General features: G+C 44.3%; 1 protein-coding gene across 1 annotated transcript; it reads left to right on the top strand.

Moving 5' to 3' along the window:
* The first annotated feature begins 17,719 nt into the window (after nt 1-17,719).
* LOC139832550 (uncharacterized) lies at nt 17,720-21,795 on the top strand. The gene is made up of 3 exons (XM_071822333.1): nt 17,720-17,850; nt 17,929-18,273; nt 21,664-21,795. The coding sequence occupies exons 1-3, from the start codon at nt 17,743-17,745 to the stop codon at nt 21,793-21,795; spliced, it is 585 nt and encodes a 194-aa protein (XP_071678434.1). The 5' UTR covers nt 17,720-17,742.
* Nucleotides 21,796-22,131: the final 336 nt, after the last annotated feature.

Here is a 22,131-nt window from a genome sequence, read left to right on the forward strand (position 1 = left end):
TACCATCCCCTTCAGCCTACAGCGGGGGAATTACTCACACATGGATGGGGGAAACATGGCTGGTCGATGGAGAGGCGTCGGTGGTGATGATGGCGATGATCTCCTCCAATTACCCGTCCCGGCGGAGTGCCACAACGGAGTTTCTGGTCCCGAGACAGAGTTTCGTGATGTGGCGGCGTTCTGGAGGGTTTCTGGCGACTTCGACTTCTCCCCGTGCGTTTTTAGGTCGAAGGCGTTAAGTAGTCCAAAGGAGGGCGTCGGAGGCCGGCCGAGGGGGCCACACACTAGGGCCGCGCGCCCCCCGCCTGGGCCGCGCCGGCCTAGTGTGTGGGGCCCTCGGGCCTCCACCTGGCTTGCCCTTCTGGCTCCGTCAATCTTCTGGAAAAATAAGACCTTTCGCATAAATTCCGAGGATTTTCCTGAAAGTTGGATTTCTGCACAACAACGAGATACCAGAACAGTTCTGCTGAAAACAGCGTTAGTCCGTGTTAGTTGTATCCAAAATACACAAATTAGAGGCAAAACAATAGCAAAAGTGTTCGGGAAAGTAGATACGTTTTGGACGTATCAGTGCTGTCACGAGTCACCAAGTACCAGCAAGACCCGAAAAATTATCATAGTCGATGTTTGCGACCAAGATCCTTCCAAGTTGGCGACCTGGTCCTTCGGCTCACGCTAGATAGTCATGAAAAATTCGAGTCGCCATGGATAGGCCCGTACATCGTCACCGAAGTAATTGAAGGAGGAGCATACATGATAAAGGACAAGAAGACAGGGATCGCCGAGCCAAATCCCTGGAACGTGGCCCAGCTTAGGTGTTTTTACGCCTAAACTGAAATATAGACATATATGTAAACATACAATGTACTGAAACGCCCGTGAGTTTTCAGACGCACTCTTTTCCTTTCAGGGCACCGAGTGGGGCTGGAAGGTTTTTAATGAGGCGGACTCGCGGTGCTGCAATATAATAAAGATATTGGTGATATACATCTTTTTCTTCGATAGGCTCGAGGGCTTGCAGCCCGCAAAATCAATGTATATATACACAAATCTTCGCAATATACAATTTACAAGATGTTTGCCTTGGTTCAAAACACCTCGCAAACCAATAAAGATAAAAACACTGGCCACCGAAAAAAGCTCGAGGGCTAGAGGAAAGAAAAAACATATAAGTTGTTTTACAATATACATAGTGCTTACAATACACAGGTTTTCCTTTGTCAAGAAAAAATTCGACGAAAGAAGCAGACTTTCAGTCATGTCCTATCAGGTCATCTATGTTCACTCTTTCATCGTCGCCGAGCCATGGTCCAGAGCAAGTTTGATAAGTACATTTGATCTGGCATCAACTCGTTGGTCTTCGGCAGCAGCATCCAAAAAAGAACCTATTCAATGGAAGTATCATAGTGAGAGATGGAAAACAAGTAAATAAAGTAGAGAAGTTCAAACTTATGAAGCGTACCCGCCATATCCAGGATAGCGTCCGTCATCAACTCAAGCATATAATCTTCTCGGGAAGTAGCTTGCGCAGCTTCAGTGACTGCATCCTCTTTTAAATAAGTCTTCCTGGGCCGGTTGAAGAGCAATTTTTTCCCTCTCGGAAGATTTTTGAGATTGTTCCATTATCACAAGTTCTTGTTTCTTCATCGACTGGAGTTGTTGTCGAAGTTCGTTCAAATCTTGTATTGGACCAGCATTCGAAGAATCTTCAACAAAATCATCAACGGAAGTTTTCCTCGAGTAGGAGGAAGCGGGCAAAGCATCCGAGGAACGAGGTATCGCGGTATAGTTGTCAAAAACCAACTGGAGAGAAAATTCCGACATCAATCACTTTGCAAAATAGCATTCCATTAATCATTCGGATATTTACACGTTCATTACAAGAATTGGTTCCTATTGAACCAATGGCAAGCTGCCGCAAGACAGTACTAAGGCGACAACATCAAAAGAAGCGGAAAAAAAACAAAGACATGATGGTCTACTTGACCTCCGGCTTGGCAGAACTGGAAGGAGTAGCTGGCTTGTATCCGAGGAAGGAGACGATCTTCTTCGAATGCGGCTTGGCAGCCTTGACCAAAGTTTTCCACCTCTCCTTGCTGATCTTCTTCATCTCGTCAGCTTTCATCCAGTTGACGCTTTATTGGCTCTCGGCAACCAAAGCTATGGTGCCTTCGACGCTGCTGACGTGGGAGTTGACGTGGGATCAACGTCGCCAGAAAGTAGCTTCCTTGTGATGGTAAAGCACTCGTCCGTTGGGAACCCCAAGAGGAAGGTATGATGTGTACAGCAGCAAGTTTTCCCTCAGTAAGAAACCAAGGTTTATCGAACCAGTAGGAGTCAAGAAGCACGTTGAAGGTTGTTGGTGACGGAGTGTAGTGCGGCGCAACACCAGGGATTCCGGCGCCAACGTGGAACCTGCACAACACAACCAAAGTACTTTGTCCCAACGAAACAGTGAGGTTGTCAATCTCACCGGCTTGCTGTAGCAAAGGATTAGATGTATAGTGTGGATGATGATTGTTTGCAGAAAACAGTAAAACAAGTATTGCAGTAGATTGTATTCGATTAAAAGAATGGACCGGGGTCCACAGTTCACTAGAGGTGTCTCTCCCATAAGATAAATAGCATGTTGGGTGAACAAATTACAGTTGGGCAATTGACAAGTAAAGAGAGCATGACAATGCACATACATGATATGATGAGTATTGTGAGACTCAATTGGGCATTACGACAAAGTACATAGACCGCTATCCAGCATGCATCTATGCCTAAAAAGTCCACCTTCAGGTTATCATCCGAACCCCTTCCAGTATTAAGTTGCAAACAACAGACAATTGCATTAAGTATGATGCGTAATGTAATCAATAACTACATCCTCGGACATAGCATCAATGTTTTATCCCTAGTGGCAACAGCACATCCACAACCTTAGAACTTTCTGTCACTGTCCCAGATTTAATGGAGGCATGAACCCACTATCGAGCATAAATACTCCCTCTTGGAGTTAAGAGTAAAAACTTGGCCAGAGCCTCTACTAATAACGGAGAGCATGCAAGATCACAAACAACACATAGGTAATAGATTGATAATCAACATAACATAGTATTCTCTATCCATCGGATCCCAACAAACACAACATATAGCATTACAGATAGATGATCTTGATCATGTTAGGCAGCTCACAAGATCCGACAATGAAGCACATGAGGAGAAGACAACCATCTAGCTACTGCTATGGACCCATAGTCCAGGGGTGAATTACTCACTCATCAATCCGGAGGCGACCATGGCGGTGTAGAGTCCTCCGGGAGATGATTCCCCTCTCCGGCAGGGTGCCGGAGGCGATCTCCTGAATCCCCCGAGATGGGATTGGCGGCGGCGGCGTCTCTGGAAGGTTTTCCGTATCGTGGCTCTCGGTACTGGGGGTTTCGCGACGAAGGCTTTAAGTAGGCGGAAGGGCAGGTCAGGGGGCCACACGAGGGGCCCATACACTAGGTCGGCGCGGCCAACGCTTGGGTCGCGCCGCCCTGTGGTGTGGCCACCTCGTGGCCCCACTTCGTCTCCTCTTCGGTCTTCTGGAAGCTTCGTGTGAAAATAGGCCCCTGGGCGTTGATTTCTTCCAATTCCGAGAATATTTCCTTACTAGGATTTCTGAAACCAAAAACAGCAGAAAACAACAACTGGCTCTTCGGCATCTCGTTAATAGGTTAGTGCCGGAAATGCATAATAATGACATATAATGTGTATAAAACATGTGAGTATCATCATAAAAGTAGCATGGAACATAAGAAATTATAGATACGTTTGAGACGTATCAAGCATCCCCAAGCTTAGTTCCTACTCGTCCCGAGTAGGTAAACGATAACAAAGATAATTTCTTAGTGACAATGCTACCAACATAATCTTGATCAATACTATTGTAAGCACATGTAATGAATGCAGCGATTTGAAACAATGGTACATGACATGAGTAAACAATTGAATCATAAAGCAAAGACTTTTCATGAATAGTACTTCAAGACAAGCATCAATAAGTCTTGCATAAGAGTTAACTCATAAAGCAATAATTCAAAGTAAAGGTATTGAAGCAACACAAAGGAAGATGAAGTTTCAGCGGTTGCTTTCAACTCGTAACATGTATATCTCATGGATATTGTCAATGTAAAGTAATATAACAAGTGCAATATGCAAGTATGTAGGAATCAATGCACAGTTCACACAAGTGTTTGCTTCTTGAGGTGGAGAGAAATAGGTGAACTGACTCAACATAAAAGTAAAAGAATGGCCCTTCGCAGAGGGAAGCATTGATTGCTATATTTGTGCTAGAGCTTTGGTTTTGAAAACAAGAAACAATTTTGTCAACGGTAGTAATAAAGCATATGAGTTATGTAAATTATATCCTACAAGTTGCAAGCCTCATGCATAGTATACTAATAGTGCCCGCACCTTGTCCTAATTAGCTTGGATTACCGGGATTATCATCGCAATACACATGTTTTAACCAAGTGTCACAAAGGGGTACCTCTATGCCGCCTGTACAAAGGTCTAAGGAGAAAGTTCGCATTGGATTTCTCGCTTTTGATTATTCTCAACTTAGACATCCATACCGGGACAACATAGACAACAGATAATGGACTCCTCTTTCATGCATAAGCATGTAGCAACAATTAATTTTCTCATATGAGATTGAGGATATATGTCCAAAACTGAAACTTCCACCATGATTCATGGCTTTAGTTAGCGGCCCAATGTTCTTCTCTAACATTATGCATGCTCTAACCATTAAATGAGTGGTAAATCTCCCTTACTTCAGACAAGATGGACATGCATAGCAACTCACATGATATTCAACAAAGAGTAGTTGATGGCGTCCCCAGGAACATGGTTATCGCACAACAAGCAACTTAATAAGAGATAAAGTGCATAAGTACATATTCAATACCACAATAGTTTTTAAGCTATTTGTCCCATGAGCTATATATTGTAAAGGTGAAGAATGGAAATTTTAAAGGTAGCACTCAAGCAATTTACTTTGGAATGGCGGAGAAATACCATGTAATAGGTAGGTATGGTGGACACAAATGGCATAGTGGTTGGCTCAAGGATTTTGGATGCATGAGAAGTATTCCCTCTCGATACAAGGTTTAGGCTAGCAAAGTTATTTGAAACAAACACAAGGATGAAGCGGTGCAGCAAAACTCACATAAAAGACATATTGTAAACATTATAAGACTCTATACCGTCTTCCTTGTTGTTCAAACTCAATACTAGAAATTATCTAGACCTTAGAGAAACCAAACATGCAAATCAGATTTTAGCATGCTCTATGTATTTCTTCATTAATAAGTGCAAAGTATATGATGCAAGAGCTTAAACATGAGCACAACAATTGCCAAGTATCACCTTATTCAAGATATTATACCAATTACCACATATATCATTTTCCAATTCCAACCATACAACAATTTAACGAAGAAGAAACTTTCGCCATGAATACTATGAGTAAAGCCTAAGGACATACTTGTCCATATGCAACAGCGGAGCGTGTCTCTCTCCCACACAATGAATGCTAGGATCCATTTTATTCAAACAAAACAAAAACAAAAATAAACCGACGCTCCAAGCAAAGTACATAAGATGTGATGGAATAAAAATATAGTTTCAGGGGAGGAACCTGATAATATTGTCGATGAAGAAGGGGATGCCTTGGGCATCCCCAAACTTAGACGCTTGAGTCTTCTTGATATATGCAGGGGTGAACCACCGGGGCATCCCCAAGCTTAGAGCTTTCACTCTCCTTGATCATAGTGTATATCATCCTCCTCTCTTGATCCTTGAAAACTTCCTCCACACCAAACTCGAAACAAACTCATTAGAGGGTTAGTGCACAATCAAAATTAACATATTCAGAGGTGACACAATCATTCTTTATACTTCTGGACATTGCACAAAGCTACTGAAAGACAATGGAATCGAAAAATCCATCAAGCACGACAAAACAGGCAATGCGAAATAAAAGGCAGAATCTGTCAAAACAGAACAGTTCGTAAAGACGTATTTTTAACAGGCACCAGACTTGCTCAGATGAGAAAACTTAAAACTAATGAAAGTTGCGTACATATCTGAGGATCACTCACATAAATTGGCATAATTTTCTGAGTTACCTACAGAGAATTAGACCCAGATTCGTGACAGCAAAGAAAACTGTTTCTGCGCAGTAATCCAAATCTAGTATCATCCTTCTATTAGAGACTTTACTTGGCACAACAATGCAATAAAACTAAGATAAGGAGAGGTTGCTACAGTAGTAAACAACTTCCAAGACTCAAATATAAAACAAAATTACTGTAGTAAAAAAACATGGGTTGTCTCCCATAAGCGCTTTTCTTTAACGCCTTTCAGCTAGGCGCAGAAAGTGTATATCAAGTATTATCGAAAGATGGAGCATCTACAGCGGGGTGTGGAGTTTTCTCAACCATGCATAGTATTTTGGATACATAGGTTTCAGCGGCTCCCTTTTCATTAGTCTTGGGCTTGCTACTCTCATCAAACAAATTTTCAGGAACAAGCCAAGCATAATTATCATCTAGAGCTTCATGCATCGCTAGGAGCTTACATGGTATTGGTGCTTTAATCTCCCCACCATCATTAACATTATTAGTGTACTTAATTCTATCCATATCCATCTTTTCAAGTGTTCTTTTAAAATCGGTGATCATACCAAGCCTATCATGCTTACTAAAAACTTTTCTAGCTTCTTTGGCTACATCCTCAAATTCTCGCACTAGGACTTTTAAAACAAAATCTCTCTTCTCTCCCCTCTCCATATCAGAAAGTGTAAGAAACATGTGTTGTATCATGGGGTTGAGACTAATAAATCTAGCTTCCATCATGCGTACCAAACAAACAGAGGCATCTTCATAGGTAGGGACAGCTTTTGCAAGGGGTATATCTTTAAGATCTTCATGCATACTAACATGGGTGAAAAATTCTTCTATATTATCTCTTCCAATTATAGACCCTTGTCCTACCGGTATATCTTTTTCAGTAAAATTAAAAGGAAACATGATGAAATATGTAAAGCAGATGCAAGTAACTAATTTTTTTGTGTTTTTAATATAGCAAACAAGATAGTAAATAAAGTAAAACTAGCAACTAATTTTTTTGTGTTTTGTTTTAGTGCAGCAAACAAAGTAGTAAATAAAATAAAGCAAGACAAAAACAAAGTAAAGAGATTGGATTGTGAAGACTCCCCTTGCAGCGTGTCTTGATCTCCCCGACAACGGCGCCAGAAAATATGCTGCTAGCGTGTAGTTGACGTGGGCGTAGTAGCTTCCTTGTGACGGTAAAGCACTCGTCTGTTGGGAACCCCAAGAGGAAGGTATGATGTGTACAGCAGCAAGTTTTCCCTCAGTAAGAAACCAAGGTTTATCGAACCAGTAGGAGCCAAGAAGCACGTTGAAGGTTGATGGCGGCGAGATGTAGTGCGGCGCAACACCAGGGATTTCGGCGCCAACGTGGAACCTGCACAACACAACCAAAGTACTTTGCCCCAACGAAACAGTGAGGTTGTCAATCTCACCGGCTTGTTGTAACAAAGGATTAGATGTATAGTGTGGATGATGATTGTTTGCAGAAAATAGTAGTACAAGTATTGCAGTAGATTGTATTCGATGTAAAAGAATGGACCGGGGTCCACAGTTCACTAGAGGTGTCTCTCCCATAAGATAAATAGCATGTTGGGTGAACAAATTACAGTTGGGAAATTGACAAATAGAGAGGGCATGACAATGCACATACATGACATGATGAGTATTGTGAGATTCAATTGGGCATTACGACAAAGTACATAGACCACTATCCAGCATGCATCTATGCCTAAAAAGTCCACCTTTAGGTTATCATCCGAACCCCTTCCAGTATTAAGTTGCAAACAACAGACAATTGCATTAAGTATGGTGCGTAATGTAATCAATAACTACATCCTCGGACATAGCATCAATGTTTTATCCCTAGTGGCAACAGCACATCCACAACCTTAGAACTTTCTGTCACTGTCCCATATTTAATGGAGGCATGAACCCACTATCGAGCATAAATACTCCCTCTTGGAGTTAAGAGCAAAAACTTGGCCAGAGCCTCTACTAATAACGGAGAGCATGCAAGATCATAAACAACACATAGGTAATAGATTGATAATCAACATAACATAGTATTCTCTATCCATCGGATCCCAACAAACACAACATATAGCATTACAGATAGATGATCTTGATCATGTTAGGCAGCTCACAAGACCCGACAATGAAGCACAATGAGGAGAAGACGACCATCTAGCTACTGCTATGGACCCATAGTCCAGGGGTGAACTACTCACTCATCAATCCGGAGGCGACCATGGTGGTGTAGAGTCCTCCGGGAGATGATTCCCCTCTCCGGCAGGGTGCCGGAGGCGATCTCCTGAATCCCCCGAGATGGGATTGGCGGCGGCGGCGTCTCTGGAAGGTTTTCCGTATCGTGGCTCTCGGTACTGGGGGTTTCGCGACGAAGGCTTTAAGTAGGTGGAAGGGCAGGTCAGGGGCGTCGCGAGGGGCCCAGGAGACAGGTCGGCGCGGCCAAGGGTGGGGTCGCGCCGCCTACCCTCCTGGCCACCTCGTGGCCCCACTTCGTTGACTCTTCGGTCTTCTGGAAGCTTCGTGGCAAAATAGGACCCTGGGCGTTGATTTCGTCCAATTCCGAGAATATTTCCTTACTAGGATTTCTGAAACCAAAAACAGCAGAAAAAGAATCGGCTCTTCGGCATCTCGTTAATAGGTTAGTGCCGGAAAATGCATAATAATGACATATAATGTGTATAAAACATGTGAGTATCATCATAAAAGTAGCATGGAACATAAGAAATTATAGATACGTTTGAGACGTATCAGTGGGCTGAAATTGTACGAGTCAAAAGGCGTCCAGCACGATAGTTCGAAGGCCCAGATGGTCAGATGCAGCCCAATTGAAATATATCTTTTCTTGGATTTTTTGACCCCCTGATTTCTGGCTACTTCTTTTTTCTGATGATCCAGTGCAGCCTTGGAAACGTTGAGACCGCTGCTGCTAAATGGGTCCCGCATGTCATCCTCTATGTACAATAAAATTTATTTTCTTGGATTATTTTCGGGTCCTGATATTTGGTCACTTGCCTTTTTCTTTCGATCTCATGCCGCCTTTCAAAGGTTGAGTAAGCTGCTGGCTCATGGGTCCCGCGTGTCATCCTCTATGAACAATAAAATTTTCCTTTCTTGGAGTTATTTTTACACCTAATTTCTGGCTACTTCCTTTTTCTTTTGATCCCCTGCCGCCTTTGAAACGTTGAAGACTTTGATGGCTCATGGATCCCACATGTCAGCCTCTATGTGTTATTTTGTGTTATTTTGGTGTTATTTTGTACCCCTAATTTTTGGATATTTGCCTTTTTTCTTTCGATCCCCAGTCGACTTCGAAACATAGAGGACGCTGCTGGCTCACGGGTCCCAGATGTCAGCCTCTATGAACAATAAAACTTTCCTTTGTTGGATTTATTTTTCACAATCTGATTTTTGGCTATTTCCTTTTTCTTTTGACCCCCTGTCGCCTTGGAAACGTTGAGTAAGCTGCTGACACGTGGGGCCTGTATGTCATCCTATATGTACAATCAACTTGCAAGATCTTGGAGCGAAAGAGTTTGCATTAGTGAGACCCATATGTCATCCTCTATGTACAATAAAAGTTTCCTTTCTTGGATTATTTTTTGCTCCTGATATTTGGTCACTTTCCTTTTTCTTTCGATCTCATGCCGCCTCTGAAACGTTGAGTAAGGTGCTGGCTCATGGGACCCTCATGTCATCATCTATGTACAATAAAGTTTCTTTTCTAGGTTTTTTTTACCCCCTAATGTTTGGTCACTTGCCTTTTTCTTCCGATCATGTGCCGCCTCTGAAATTGAGGACGTTGCTGGCTCATGGGTCCCACATGTCAGCCTCTATGAACAATAAACCTTTCCTTTGTTGGATTTATTTTTTACCCCTAATTTATGGCTATTTTCCTTTTTGTTTTGATCCCCAGCGGCCTTTGAAAACGTTGAGGAACCTGCTAGCTCATGGGACCCGCATGTCATCCTCTATGTATTATAAAACTTTCTTTTCTTGGATTTTTTTCACCCTCTGATTTTTGCCTATTTTCTTTTTCTTTTGATCCCCTACCGCCTTGGAAACGTTAAGTACGCTGCTGACTCATGGGAACCGCATGTCATCCTCTATGTACAATCAACTTTCTTTTTTTGGATTTTTTTACCCCCTAATTTCTGGCTACTTTATTTTTCTTTTGATCTCAAGCCGCATTTGAAACGTTGAGACCGCTGCTGCAAAATGGGACCCGCATGTCATCCTCTATGTACAATAAAGTTTCAATTCTTGGATTATTTTTGGCTCCTGATATTTCGTCACTTGCCTTTTTTATTTTGATCTCATGCCGCCTTTGAAACGTTGACTAAGCTGCTGGCTCATGGGTCCCGCATGTCATCCTCTACGAATAATAAATTTTCCTTTCTTGGAGTTATTTTTTACCCCTAATTTCTGGCTACTTCCTTTTTCTTTTGATCCCCTGCCGCCTTTGAAACGTTGAGGATTCTGCACACTAATACAAGCTCTTTCTCTCCAAGATCTTGCATGTTGATAGATTAAATCATGGAATTATTACGATATGTTTTAAATTTCAAATCCAGTTTATGAATTTTTAAAAATACCGTTATCCATGTGGGTATGGAGCGATCAAGGATTTTCATATTGGGCATGAGCAGTTTAAAAAATTGGAACCCAATAATTCAAAATAAATAAAAACAACTTTTATGTAGAATCTCCATGTTTTTTTGCCAATCATAGGATTTGTGTTTCATTAGAAAAGGGCCGAAATTGCATGAGCAGAAAGGCCCATTTGTAGTTATTGGGATTCGATAGCCGGAGCAAGTAGGCCGATAGCAATTACCATGTAGATGGCCATTGGCAACCCAAAGTGAAATATTGGGCCCAACAGGGAAAGGCTGAACAGTACTATTTTCTAATTGGAAGGTGGTCAATGGCGTTATCCTGCCAAAAAAAAGATGGAACACGGGTTGCTGAAATTTGCCCATCTGCGCCTAATATCGCCGCCGCGGCTCCACTTCCGCCGCAGCCGCCATGCCTCGTCTCGCGTCGAGCTCGCGGTACTGCCGCGTTTCGAGCACGGGGTACCCCGGCGTCCGCGCGCGCCCCAAAGGTACGTATTACGCGGAGATACGTGACGGCAGCGAGCGCATCGGCCTCGGCACCTACGAGACCGCGCACGAGGCCGCGTGCGCGTACGACGCCGGGGCGTGGCGACTCGGACGCCCGCGATCGTTGATGAATTTCCATGACGTGTGGACGCGCCAGCAGGCCAAGGATCTCGCGCCGCCGCCGTACATCGTTAGACAGGAGGAACAGCACCGCCGTCGTGAGACGGAGCGCCGTTTGCACATCGCCGAGCGGGACAAGCGCGCGGCGCGCGAGTGGGCGGCCCGCTTCCCCGAGGACGTCGCCGCCGGGAACGAGCACTTCCGCACACGGAGGGCGGAGAAGGCGACGAGGCAGGCTGCGAAGAAGGAGGACCGCACACGACGGAGGGCGGAGAAGGCGACGAAGCGGGCCTTCATCGAAGCGCAGCTTGCCGGGCCGACCACCATTGGCGAGGACGACCCCCGTTGGATTGACCTCTTCTCGTCGGATCCGGTGTCGGGCTCGACACCAGACTCGTCAGATGTCGAGTTTTAGTTTAGTTTTATCACACTACTTTGTAAAAATATGAACTACGGAGTATCTATCAAGCTAATTTTATCCTATTTTATGTCTATTTCTAGTCTTTGTTTGATCTTCTGTTTTACTGCATTCTATTTTTTATTATATTCTGTTTTTGGCACTGCATTATAGCGCCTCTGAAAATACGCTGTTTCAGCCCTGCATTTGGCCACCACAGTTTGCAGTTTCCGGTGAAGCTATTGCCGGCTCCATGTGCAGCATCAGCCCACAGCGCTAAAATATAGAGCCACTGCTGGAGTTGCTGTAATATGTTTGTCAGCAGGAGCTTACCTAATTAGTGAAAAAGATGTTCAGCGTGGGATTCGAAAAAAAGATCTTCATGTTTTTTTCCTAGCGATCCTAGTTCGGACTTTTGATTGTGTTGGCTAGTGCATGAAGCTTGACACCTGTATTATGTGATCCTGATATGAGGATAAGAACACCTTCAGCTGCCATTGCTAATGGTGTCTACTGCAGCAGTGGCGTACCTTCAATGGAGACTGATGCAAGAGAGTTGGTACTAGTGAGCCTGCACCTGACATCATCGTGCCACCTGAAGTAGGTGGTGTATTGGGATTAGACTGATAAGCATAACACCTTCCAAAGAACAAGATGTTGCTAGTGTTGGTTAAGGTGATTTTACGCCAAAAGTCATGTATGCTCAACAGGTGTCGTACCTAGTTTGGATATTGTGTGGTTACCCTTTTGTGGTTTGGTGTTTGTCCAATAGAGAAATCTACTCTTTTCCCGTGTAAGTGTTATTATGTGAACAAAAGTTGTATGTACATATATATCGGTCAGAGAACCAAGATTGTGTATTCTTGCCTGGTTATAACATATAAGTCATAATAACAATTAAATTGAAAAAGAACAGTTGCCTTTGCAATGTGATTGTGCTAAGTAGATTAGACAACCAACCACAAACATTACAGGTCAACAGCCAAACGCATGCGAAAGTCCTAAGGTAAGCTCCATAATACATGTTGAAACCAAAAGCCTAGAAACCATAAGAAAGGTAGCTCCACATCACAGTTCCACGACAGCAGCATATTGATCATAAAACATATATCAAGTCAGGACAGCTGCACCACTGGGTAAGCATCCATGGGGTCTGGCTCAAGAGCGAAGCATGTGTGGATGCTGCAAAATGTGGCTCTTGCCTCACCCCACCGATACATCTTATCATGGAACCTTACCAGATCAGCATGAATCATCTTGACATAAACATAGCTCCTCTCTCCATGCTGATGGGATTGAACAATGCGCCAGTTGCAGTGCTTCAGCTTGTCAAACAGTATGCAGGAGATGACGAGGCATGCTGGCTGGTCTTTTGTAGTGACAATGGCTTGGAGTAGCTGGTCCTGTGAACCACCCAATTGGATCTTTAGAGCTTGAAGGACAGTCCGTGCCATATAAGCTACCGTTGCTGACTTCAGCTCGGGTTCAGGTGAATGACAGCTGACATCTTGTCCTCGAGATGCAGATCCTTGTTGATCAGATTCAGCGGAATCATCACCACTACTTACAGGTGCATCAGGTTCTACAGAAGGCACATCAGGTACATGCTCCAGTTCATAGGAGTTGGGTGGGACAGCACCGTTTGCTGAAATCTCTACAATACCAGCTCCAGGTAGACCACCAGTCTCTACAGAGGGTAAACCACAAATATCCACTTCAGAGGATTCTCGTGGCACGGCACCTTTTGCTAGAGGCTCTACCCTACCAGCTCCAGGTCCACCACCAGTCAGTAATGTGGGCATAGTCATGACAGGTTCTACCAATACAAAACCTCCTTCGGGTGGCATGACAACTTCGGGTGCAGGATCATCAGTAGCAACTCCAGCATCAGCACCAGTTACATCGGTCTTGACAATAGGCAAACCGTCTTGCTCCAGTTCAGAGAATTCCCATGACACGACACCGTTCACTAGAGGCTCTACACTAGCAGCTCCAGTTGCACCACCAGTTTCTACAACAGGGGGTAAAACCAATCCACAACCTTCTTCATGTGGCACGATGATGCCAGGTATAGGCTCATCAGTACCAGGTCCAGCTGCATCAGTCTCCATAGACAGCAAACAAGGTGGCGTCGGAGGTTTAAAAGACTGGCATGCCATTTCACCTTTGTCATCAGACAATATAGAGTTTTCTTCAACTCTATGTTTCTGCAATAATAAGCACATGAACAGAAATTAGACCAGAGCATCTAGCCATCTAATGGGGGCAGCGACAAAACAAGCGTCGGTCCATATGTTTACCTTGTCATCTGGGATATCAGAACACACAGATTTAGAAGTCATTTCACATAGCATCCGCTTTTTCGTTCCTTCCCCTAGGTCCATCTGGAATAAGTAATACTATTGATCACATAAAACTAATTAATCACATATATGCATATGTTGAGAAGTTTGCACGGTAAATTGTGGATTCTGCTTTCATCACCTACGAATCGTCGTTCTATATATTTACCTTGTCATCTGGGATATCAGAAGTCACAGAATGAGAAGTCATTTCACTAAGTATCGGTTTTTTCGCTCTTTCCCCTCCATCCATCTGCAATAAGAAGTACTATTGATCACATAAAGACAACTCATTGAATATATGCATATGTTGAGAATTTTGTACAACAAATTGTGGATTCTACTTCCAATCACCAAGTAATCTCGTGAGAAATGCATGATCAAGATATGTTTCTCCCTCTTGATCGACATCTGCATCTCCATTAAGATTAATCATCGTGCGATGGTGCTCTTCAGAAAAGCGCATACACTTACAATCACAAGACAAGCAAAAAATTGTTGATTCTAGTAATGCTTAATCAGCAGTGGCCATGGAACGACCACAGATCGACCAAGCAAAAAAAATTATCAGCCTACTGACCACCAAGCAAAACAAACTAGGCCCATACATGGCCTCACAAATCATCATCAAACGTCGATCAAACTAGCAAGTTTGAACATGGATTCCTAATTTATTTTCTGATAAAGTGAGTATATTAATATCGAAAGATATTGATTACACTGAGCCTCTGCAACAACGCAATACCTTACTGGTAGTACGGATGCACATGGATTCCTAATACTCCCTCTGTTCGGTTTTAATTAGTCGATGCGAGGGAGAGAAGAAAATGAACTGTCGATGCTTTCAACTAGAGTCAATTAAATACGAATGGAGGAAGTACGTAGTAGTATTGACAAATATCCGGATCTATACCTAATAATAAAAGCAAAAGGGCTTCTTGTTGGTCCATTTTTTACTGCCCCCGAAGTTACTTAAAATTGTTGTGAAGTGTATATGTGGATTGCCTAGCCCTTTCCATCAGTTCGGACTTTTAGTTCAAGTGGCTAGTGCATGAACCTTAACATGGTATCAGAGCCCCAGGTCTCGAGTTCAAATCCTGGTTTTCGCAATTAAGCCTAAAAATTGTTGTTGCCCCCCTCTTTAGCCACCGCTGTTTCGGTGTGCTCTTCTTCTTTCACGTGTTGACTTTCTCTTCTCCCGTCACACGCGAGTGGGGGTGTTGTGAATTGTATATGTGGATTGCCTAGCCCTTTCCATCAGTTCGGACTTTTAGTTTAAGTGGCTAGTGCATGAAGCTTAACAAAAATTACACCGAGATGCCACCGGTAAGTCAGAAAAAACGTTTGGACAACGAATCCTGTCAAACTATAGCACAGACTGACCCTCCGGCGAAACTATTTCACGGATCTAACCCTTTTGTGTGGCGCCCCTCTCACGGGCGCCACACATGCCCATGTGGCTCCCCTGGCGCTGGCGCCACACACCCATCCGACGTGGCCCCCTCGCCGCTGAGCTGGTGCGCCCATCCGACGTGGCAGCATGTGTGGCGCCCCTCCCAACGGCGCCACACATGCACTTGGAATCCCCCAAAACATACTGTGGGACAAATCCTCTGGGACTTAGCCGTTTTGCGAGGCTCGATGTGTGGCGCCGATGCCACGGGCGCCACACTAGGATGGTGTGGCTTCTGGATGAAGAGTACGACAGGGTGCACCGGGCTGTTCATATGACGGAGAAGGGAACGGATCTTCAACCTTTGAAGATTCGTTACCATGGCACATCGGATATACCGTATGACGAGAGGTACACGGAGTTCATCCGGCCTACCGGTCTTCTCCCGTTCATATCCCTTGTAAGCCGTGGGGGGCCACTCATGAACCCCTCGGCACTCACCGCCCTTGTCGACCGGTGGAGGCCGGAGACTCACACCTCCCACTTGAGGGCCGGCGAGATGGCCCCTACTCTCCAGGATGTTTCCATGATCCTTGGACTACCTATTCAGGGCGAGCCACTGTGTATGAACACAACTTCTGATGGGTGGCGCCAGCAGATGGAGGTGCTTATTGGCAGGGCTCCTCCGCCGCCAGCAGATCCAAAGAAGAGAGCTTCCGCCGGCGCGTCTTTCGAATGGATCAGGACTAACTTTGGAGAATGCCCGGAAGAGGCCGACGAGGACACTCGGAGGACGTACGCCCGCGTGTACTTATGGTACATGATTTCGAGGACTCTCTTTCCTGACAGTGGGGGGAAGCTGGCCCATTGGTGTTGGCTGAAGGCGCTAACGGTGTTGGATGGCCGTTGGAGTTGGGGAACAGCGGCACTTGCCTACCTCTACCGGCAGGTGATGATTTGCTCTATGTACTATTTTCCTATAGTAGTGTGCTAGACAAAGTACTAACCAAATGTCTTACGTGCGCAGTTGGACGAAGCTTGTCGCAGAACTGGGAGCAGGACTGGGAGCGGCGGTATTGGTGGATGCATGCTCCTACTTTCCGTATGGAGCTGGGACCGCCTATCAGTTGGGCGGCCTAGGGTACTCAACGAGAGGCCATGGCCTCATTACCCTCACTCTCTTGATCGGGAGCCCACTTGGGCATACCTTTGGGACAATGTCTCGGAGATGTCGGGCGATCCAAAGATCATGTACATGCAGTATACTGCGGAGTTGGACACTCTTACCACTGAGCAGGTAACCGATCACTCTTTTGGAATCGTAGTTTTCATTGATTCTACTGGCATGTTCTAAATTCGGAGATATTTGTATGCTGCAGGTGGAATGGGAGCCATATGGTAGCTACTACCGTATTGGCGCGTCGATGACTGACCTCAACCACAAGTGCACGGAGGAGGCGCGGTTCTGGCGTATGCGCTGCCCACTCATATGCATGTGGCTTGTTGAACACCACCAGCCGCAAAGAGTGATGAGACAGTTTGGGTTGTATCAGGAGTGCCCACCAGTGTGGCAAGACACGGACAAGGCGCTTCATAGGTAAGCTTCTGGAATCATGCGATGGAAGATTCTTGATAGAAGAGGTACAAACTAACTTGTTGATTCTTGCAGGCTTGATAGGCAGCGGCAGAGGAAGATCACAAATTGGCCAGTCCATCATAGCGGCCACATCGCATCGTTCCAACAGTGTTTGGAAGCGGCACGGAATGCTGGCCCTGAGCAGATTGTGCCTCACAACTTCGCCGCTTTCAACAACTACCTCGAGTGGTTCCATGAGAACACGCGTATCGAGTTAGTTAAGCACGCGTATGCTGAGGAGATCTTGGACGACCCCATCCAGTTCGATGAGGTTGGGCAAAGCCAGCACGACACCTTTGCTCGCAGAGGGAGATCGACTTCTATTGCTTCCGAGCTGAACTTCGTGGTATTCTATTCTCTCACTAACTAGTACATCATCTACATTGCCATGTGAACGCTTCAATTGTGTATGCTATATTTGTCACAGCGGAAGGAGATCGAAAAAACAGCTGAGGAGTGCGAGGTTATGTGGGAGCAGAGCGGGACAGATGACAAGCCTGTCCGACCGTTACGGTATTTCATTAAGGTATGATCACCAACTTTGAATGTACGATACTATGATGTGGTGGATTTGTAACCATGAACGGGATGACGCAGAACACTGCACGAAAGATGCGGCGGTTAGCCAGCTTGCTAGGTTGCCGGGAAGCCGAAATCGCTACATCTTCCTCTTCAGAAGAGCGGGAGGTATGGACTATTTTGTTGCTGTCAAACATGTTCTTCCTAATTTCAACTTTGTAATCTCATGTGTTCTTGTTTGTGAAGATTCCTGAGGACGAGCTAATTCTGAGTCAAGGCATACTTCCAAAGCGTACCTCGAAGCAAGCCTCACGGTCAGCTTACCAGTTGAAGCCAAGGGGCAAGGGTCCAAACCGGTACACTCCGGAAGATTATGTCAACCGAGGAAAGAAGGTTGTCACTGAGGAGGATGAGGGGCCGCGGCGGAGATCAGCTTTGTCGAAGATGAGGAACGACGAGCCGTTCTCTTCAGAGGAGGAGGAGGAGGAGGAGGAGGAGGAGGAGCAGCAGCAGGAGCAGCAGGAGCAGCAGCAGGAGCAGCCACGACAGCGGACGAAGAGGATGGCCGTCCGGAAGCAGCCCGCGAGGACGGCACGTCGAGGACGACACTAGGATGTGCGTCGTATTGTTGTGAACTCTTCATAAGTTTCGAGTTGTGAACAATGTCTGTAATGGTACTTGTTGTTTGAATTTACTTGCTACGATGTGGACTACATCTTCTGAGATTGCTACTTGTTGTGTATGTTCATGAGATTGCTACTTGTTCTGAGACTGCTACTTGTTGTATGCAATGAAAACTGTTGGAGTTTGGTAGGATTTTTCATGTTTTTAACACAAGTCAATGTGTGGCACCCTTCCAACTGGCGCCACAAGTGCTTGTGTGGCGCCCGTGGCATCGGCGCCACACATGCCAACTTATATCAAGTATTGGGTCGAAAACATCCAGGGGCTCCGGACGATAAGTCCTTAGCCGTTTTCGCGAGCCTCTATGTGTGGCGCCCGTGGCATCGGCGCCACACATCGAGCCTCGCAAAACGGCTAAGTCCCAGAGGATTTGTCCCACAGTATGTTTTGGGGGATTCCAAGTGCATGTGTGGCGCCGTTGGGAGGGGCGCCACACATGCTGCCACGTCGGATGGGCGCACCAGCTCAGCGGCGAGGGGGCCACGTCGGATGGGTGTGTGGCGCCAGCGCCAGGGGAGCCACATGGGCATGTGTGGCGCCCGTGAGAGGGGCGCCACACAAAAGGGTTAGATCCGTGAAATAGTTTCACCGGAGGGTTAGTCTGTGCTATAGTTTGACAAAAGGGTTATTTTTGTGCAAATCGCCGGATTAGCGAGCGAGTAGCCAGGGACCGGGCTAGCTGGCTCGAGTTCCCGGCGATTGGCTGGCTTCACAGTACTGCAGCAGGGGGCGGGGAATACCAGCGCGTCTACAACAGCAGGCGCACAACCCCCGTCCCTAGCGCACGTATCCTCTGCCCAGCGTGAAAAAAAGCAATCTGAGGGAGAGAGAGTAGTCAGTCTATTTGAGTTGCTGCCGCTGCCCTCTTTTTTGTGCCAGGGAGAGCGAGATTATTGAGACCAGCTCTAAAGGATGTAGAGTCTTGTCTAACAGTGGAAGTTTGAAGCACGGATCGATCGAGTCTAGCCATGTGAGGGGTTAAGAAAAAAAAGTGACTTCGGTTCTGACTTTCTGATCGGCAGCTACTAACTACGATGAAATATTTGTGTTCTTCTACGTGTTTGGAAAATCTGAATTAACAATTTTTCGAGAAAATAAACATACTAATTGGGGGTACAACTACAATGCATTGTTTATACTTGAAAAATACATACGTTGTATTTAGCGTTCAAGAGGTGAATTTTTTAACAGGCAATTTTTTCCTTTACGAAAGAGATATATAACAGATTTTTTCGTGCAAAAAAATATTGAAACTAACAGGCGTAAAGTACATACAATCATTCCAATAATTTATGTTTTATGGACTTAACTTTATATAAACTAGCACAGTGGCCCTCGCAAATGCGAGGGCATCTTATGTATATTAATGGATTTTTCGAGAACTTAGAGATTTGGTTTCATAAATACTCATATCACAACTACTTAGCTATAAAAATAAATAATTAGTTACATATCCACCACAAATATTAAGATAAGAAAATATGACTTGCTCGGTAAATATTATTAATGACATTTGTTTCATTACACAATAATGTTACACTCAAATAAAGATATATTGATTGTGATGCATTTACGTGCGTCGATGCAGCTCTATCTATTGTGCTTGGTTTAGATATAATTATGGCAAAAATAGATCGCGGTACATCTTTGTACTTTGATAGTTGTCCTTGCATGTATACTCGATTCGTTGACACATTAGTTTTTCTCTAATCTACTCGTTGGCACATCAATTTTAGTTTTCATGTACTAAATTCAATATTTGTAGTGCAACATTTTCGTTTGCCCGTAAAGTCTTGGCACCGTTACTCTTTAGAATTATGTCTCCCACATAAACCATGTCGATTAAAATGTCTAGAATGAACACATGTTAGCCCTGGTTCGGATTTACTTTTGCCGAGACATGTCATCAAGGTCGCACATGGTTATGCTTGCTACTTAGATGGAGTTGGCCGGCACTATTAGTCACAGAAATCCCTGCCTTCAGGTTCATCTTTCTTATTTACGTACTTTAAAACTACACGGTATATTACCTTGACACACAACTCCATATACTATACGACTTCACTTATTTGATTAAATCATAGCAAAAAATTATACATGGGAATTTGGATGAAGTGGATGCTACATGTGTCTTGTGGTGGGTAATTTGGGTTTACCTAATACTTCATCACACGGTGGATAAAAAAAAAATGTATTTCGTATGCAACTGTAATGCATTGGAGATATATACCAATAATTATTCTGCAGTCAAATATAGTAAAACCTTATAATACATAATTATGTCTTCTTATATGTTCTAACTCTCAGTTATATGTGAGTGTTTATTGACTACTTTTGATTGAAATTTGTACTTACTCCATCTCGAAAAGGAAGTCCAAGATTTGTCTATGTTCGGACGCATTTGCATATTAAATAATATCTGGATATATACTAATTTAGACAAAATTATGTCCAGATATGTACTAATTAGACAAATTTGTGACATCGTTTCGACGCAGAGAGAGTATTATTTTAAAGACTTTTTAATTAGCGTAGTTGTGTGCCTAGGTATGCTAGAAAAAAAAATTTACCTCATGACATACCAAATGGAGTTACCTAACACATGGTTGGAGTGTGCTAATTGACATCAAACCTTTTATTTCTGAATAAGCAATCAATATTCATGTGTGCGTGTAGATGCAGCTAATAAACATACTACAACTTGAAGAAGAAAAAAATCAAATTTGTGTAGCGCTTGAAAGCATTTGAGTTGGAGACTAATTAGCCTTTACTTAATTTTAAAACATGGAATAGTGCCACCGGTGGACAGCTCCTACATGAAAAAAGACTAACATAACTAAATATGTACAGGTACGTGACCTTTCTGGGCTCCTTTTAATTTTTCTTCTTACAAACAGTTGCACGTACGTGCCTAATATTGCACACCGTGTATATCCAAAAAATATGGTCGTCCATGTTACGTTAACTCTTTTAATCATGACCATTAAATTTTGAATCTAACAGTTTAAATAATTCGGATGATGTGGATTAACGTAGTGTCTCTATTTTAGACCCTTATTTTGCTTTTAGTATATAATAGATTTGGAGCGTTTAGGTACTCTTTCATGTGACAAAGGGAGTAAATTATTTCCGGTTGAAATGATTTGAGATCATGCCTTAAAAAATTGTTGATCAATATGTTGGAAAAGCTCTCATAAGGAATAAAATTTCTATTTTGGACTTGTGTGTGAAACTTTGTATATACAATATAGTATGATATATGAGTAATATTATTTGTTGATCTCTATTGCTTGTTAGACCAGAAAGTTGTCTTCATTTGTTGATACAATGTCAGATGAGGAGAAAGGAAATGGTTCTCCCTCGATGTCCGCCCCAATGGCCAGACTGTACCAGTGCCGCTCGGACCACCCCACCACGGCTGCGGCATGACGGCGGCACGACGGTCCGGGAAATACCACTGGAAGGTAGGCGACATAATTTTCATCGACGACGACAAATGGACAAGGCGGAGCGGCACTCGTTAGTTTTCATCGACAGCAACAAATGGATAATGGGAAGCGGCGGCGTAGAGGCGACGATTGCTGTTTCCCGCTGGCAGGGACAGGAGACGGTATCCGGCTAGAGCTCGCCGGAGGCCGCGGCAACCTGCTCTTCTCAATTTCGGTAGAACAAAACCGCAACAAGGATGGAGGCAACAGCCGAAGGGTTGGTGCGGCACAGCCACCTAAGGCTTTGGCGGCGGAAGCATATAGGTAGGTCACGGCG

Source organism: Lolium perenne, chromosome 6 (genome assembly GCF_019359855.2).
Source record: "Lolium perenne isolate Kyuss_39 chromosome 6, Kyuss_2.0, whole genome shotgun sequence".
Taxonomy (NCBI): Eukaryota; Viridiplantae; Streptophyta; class Magnoliopsida; order Poales; family Poaceae; genus Lolium; species Lolium perenne.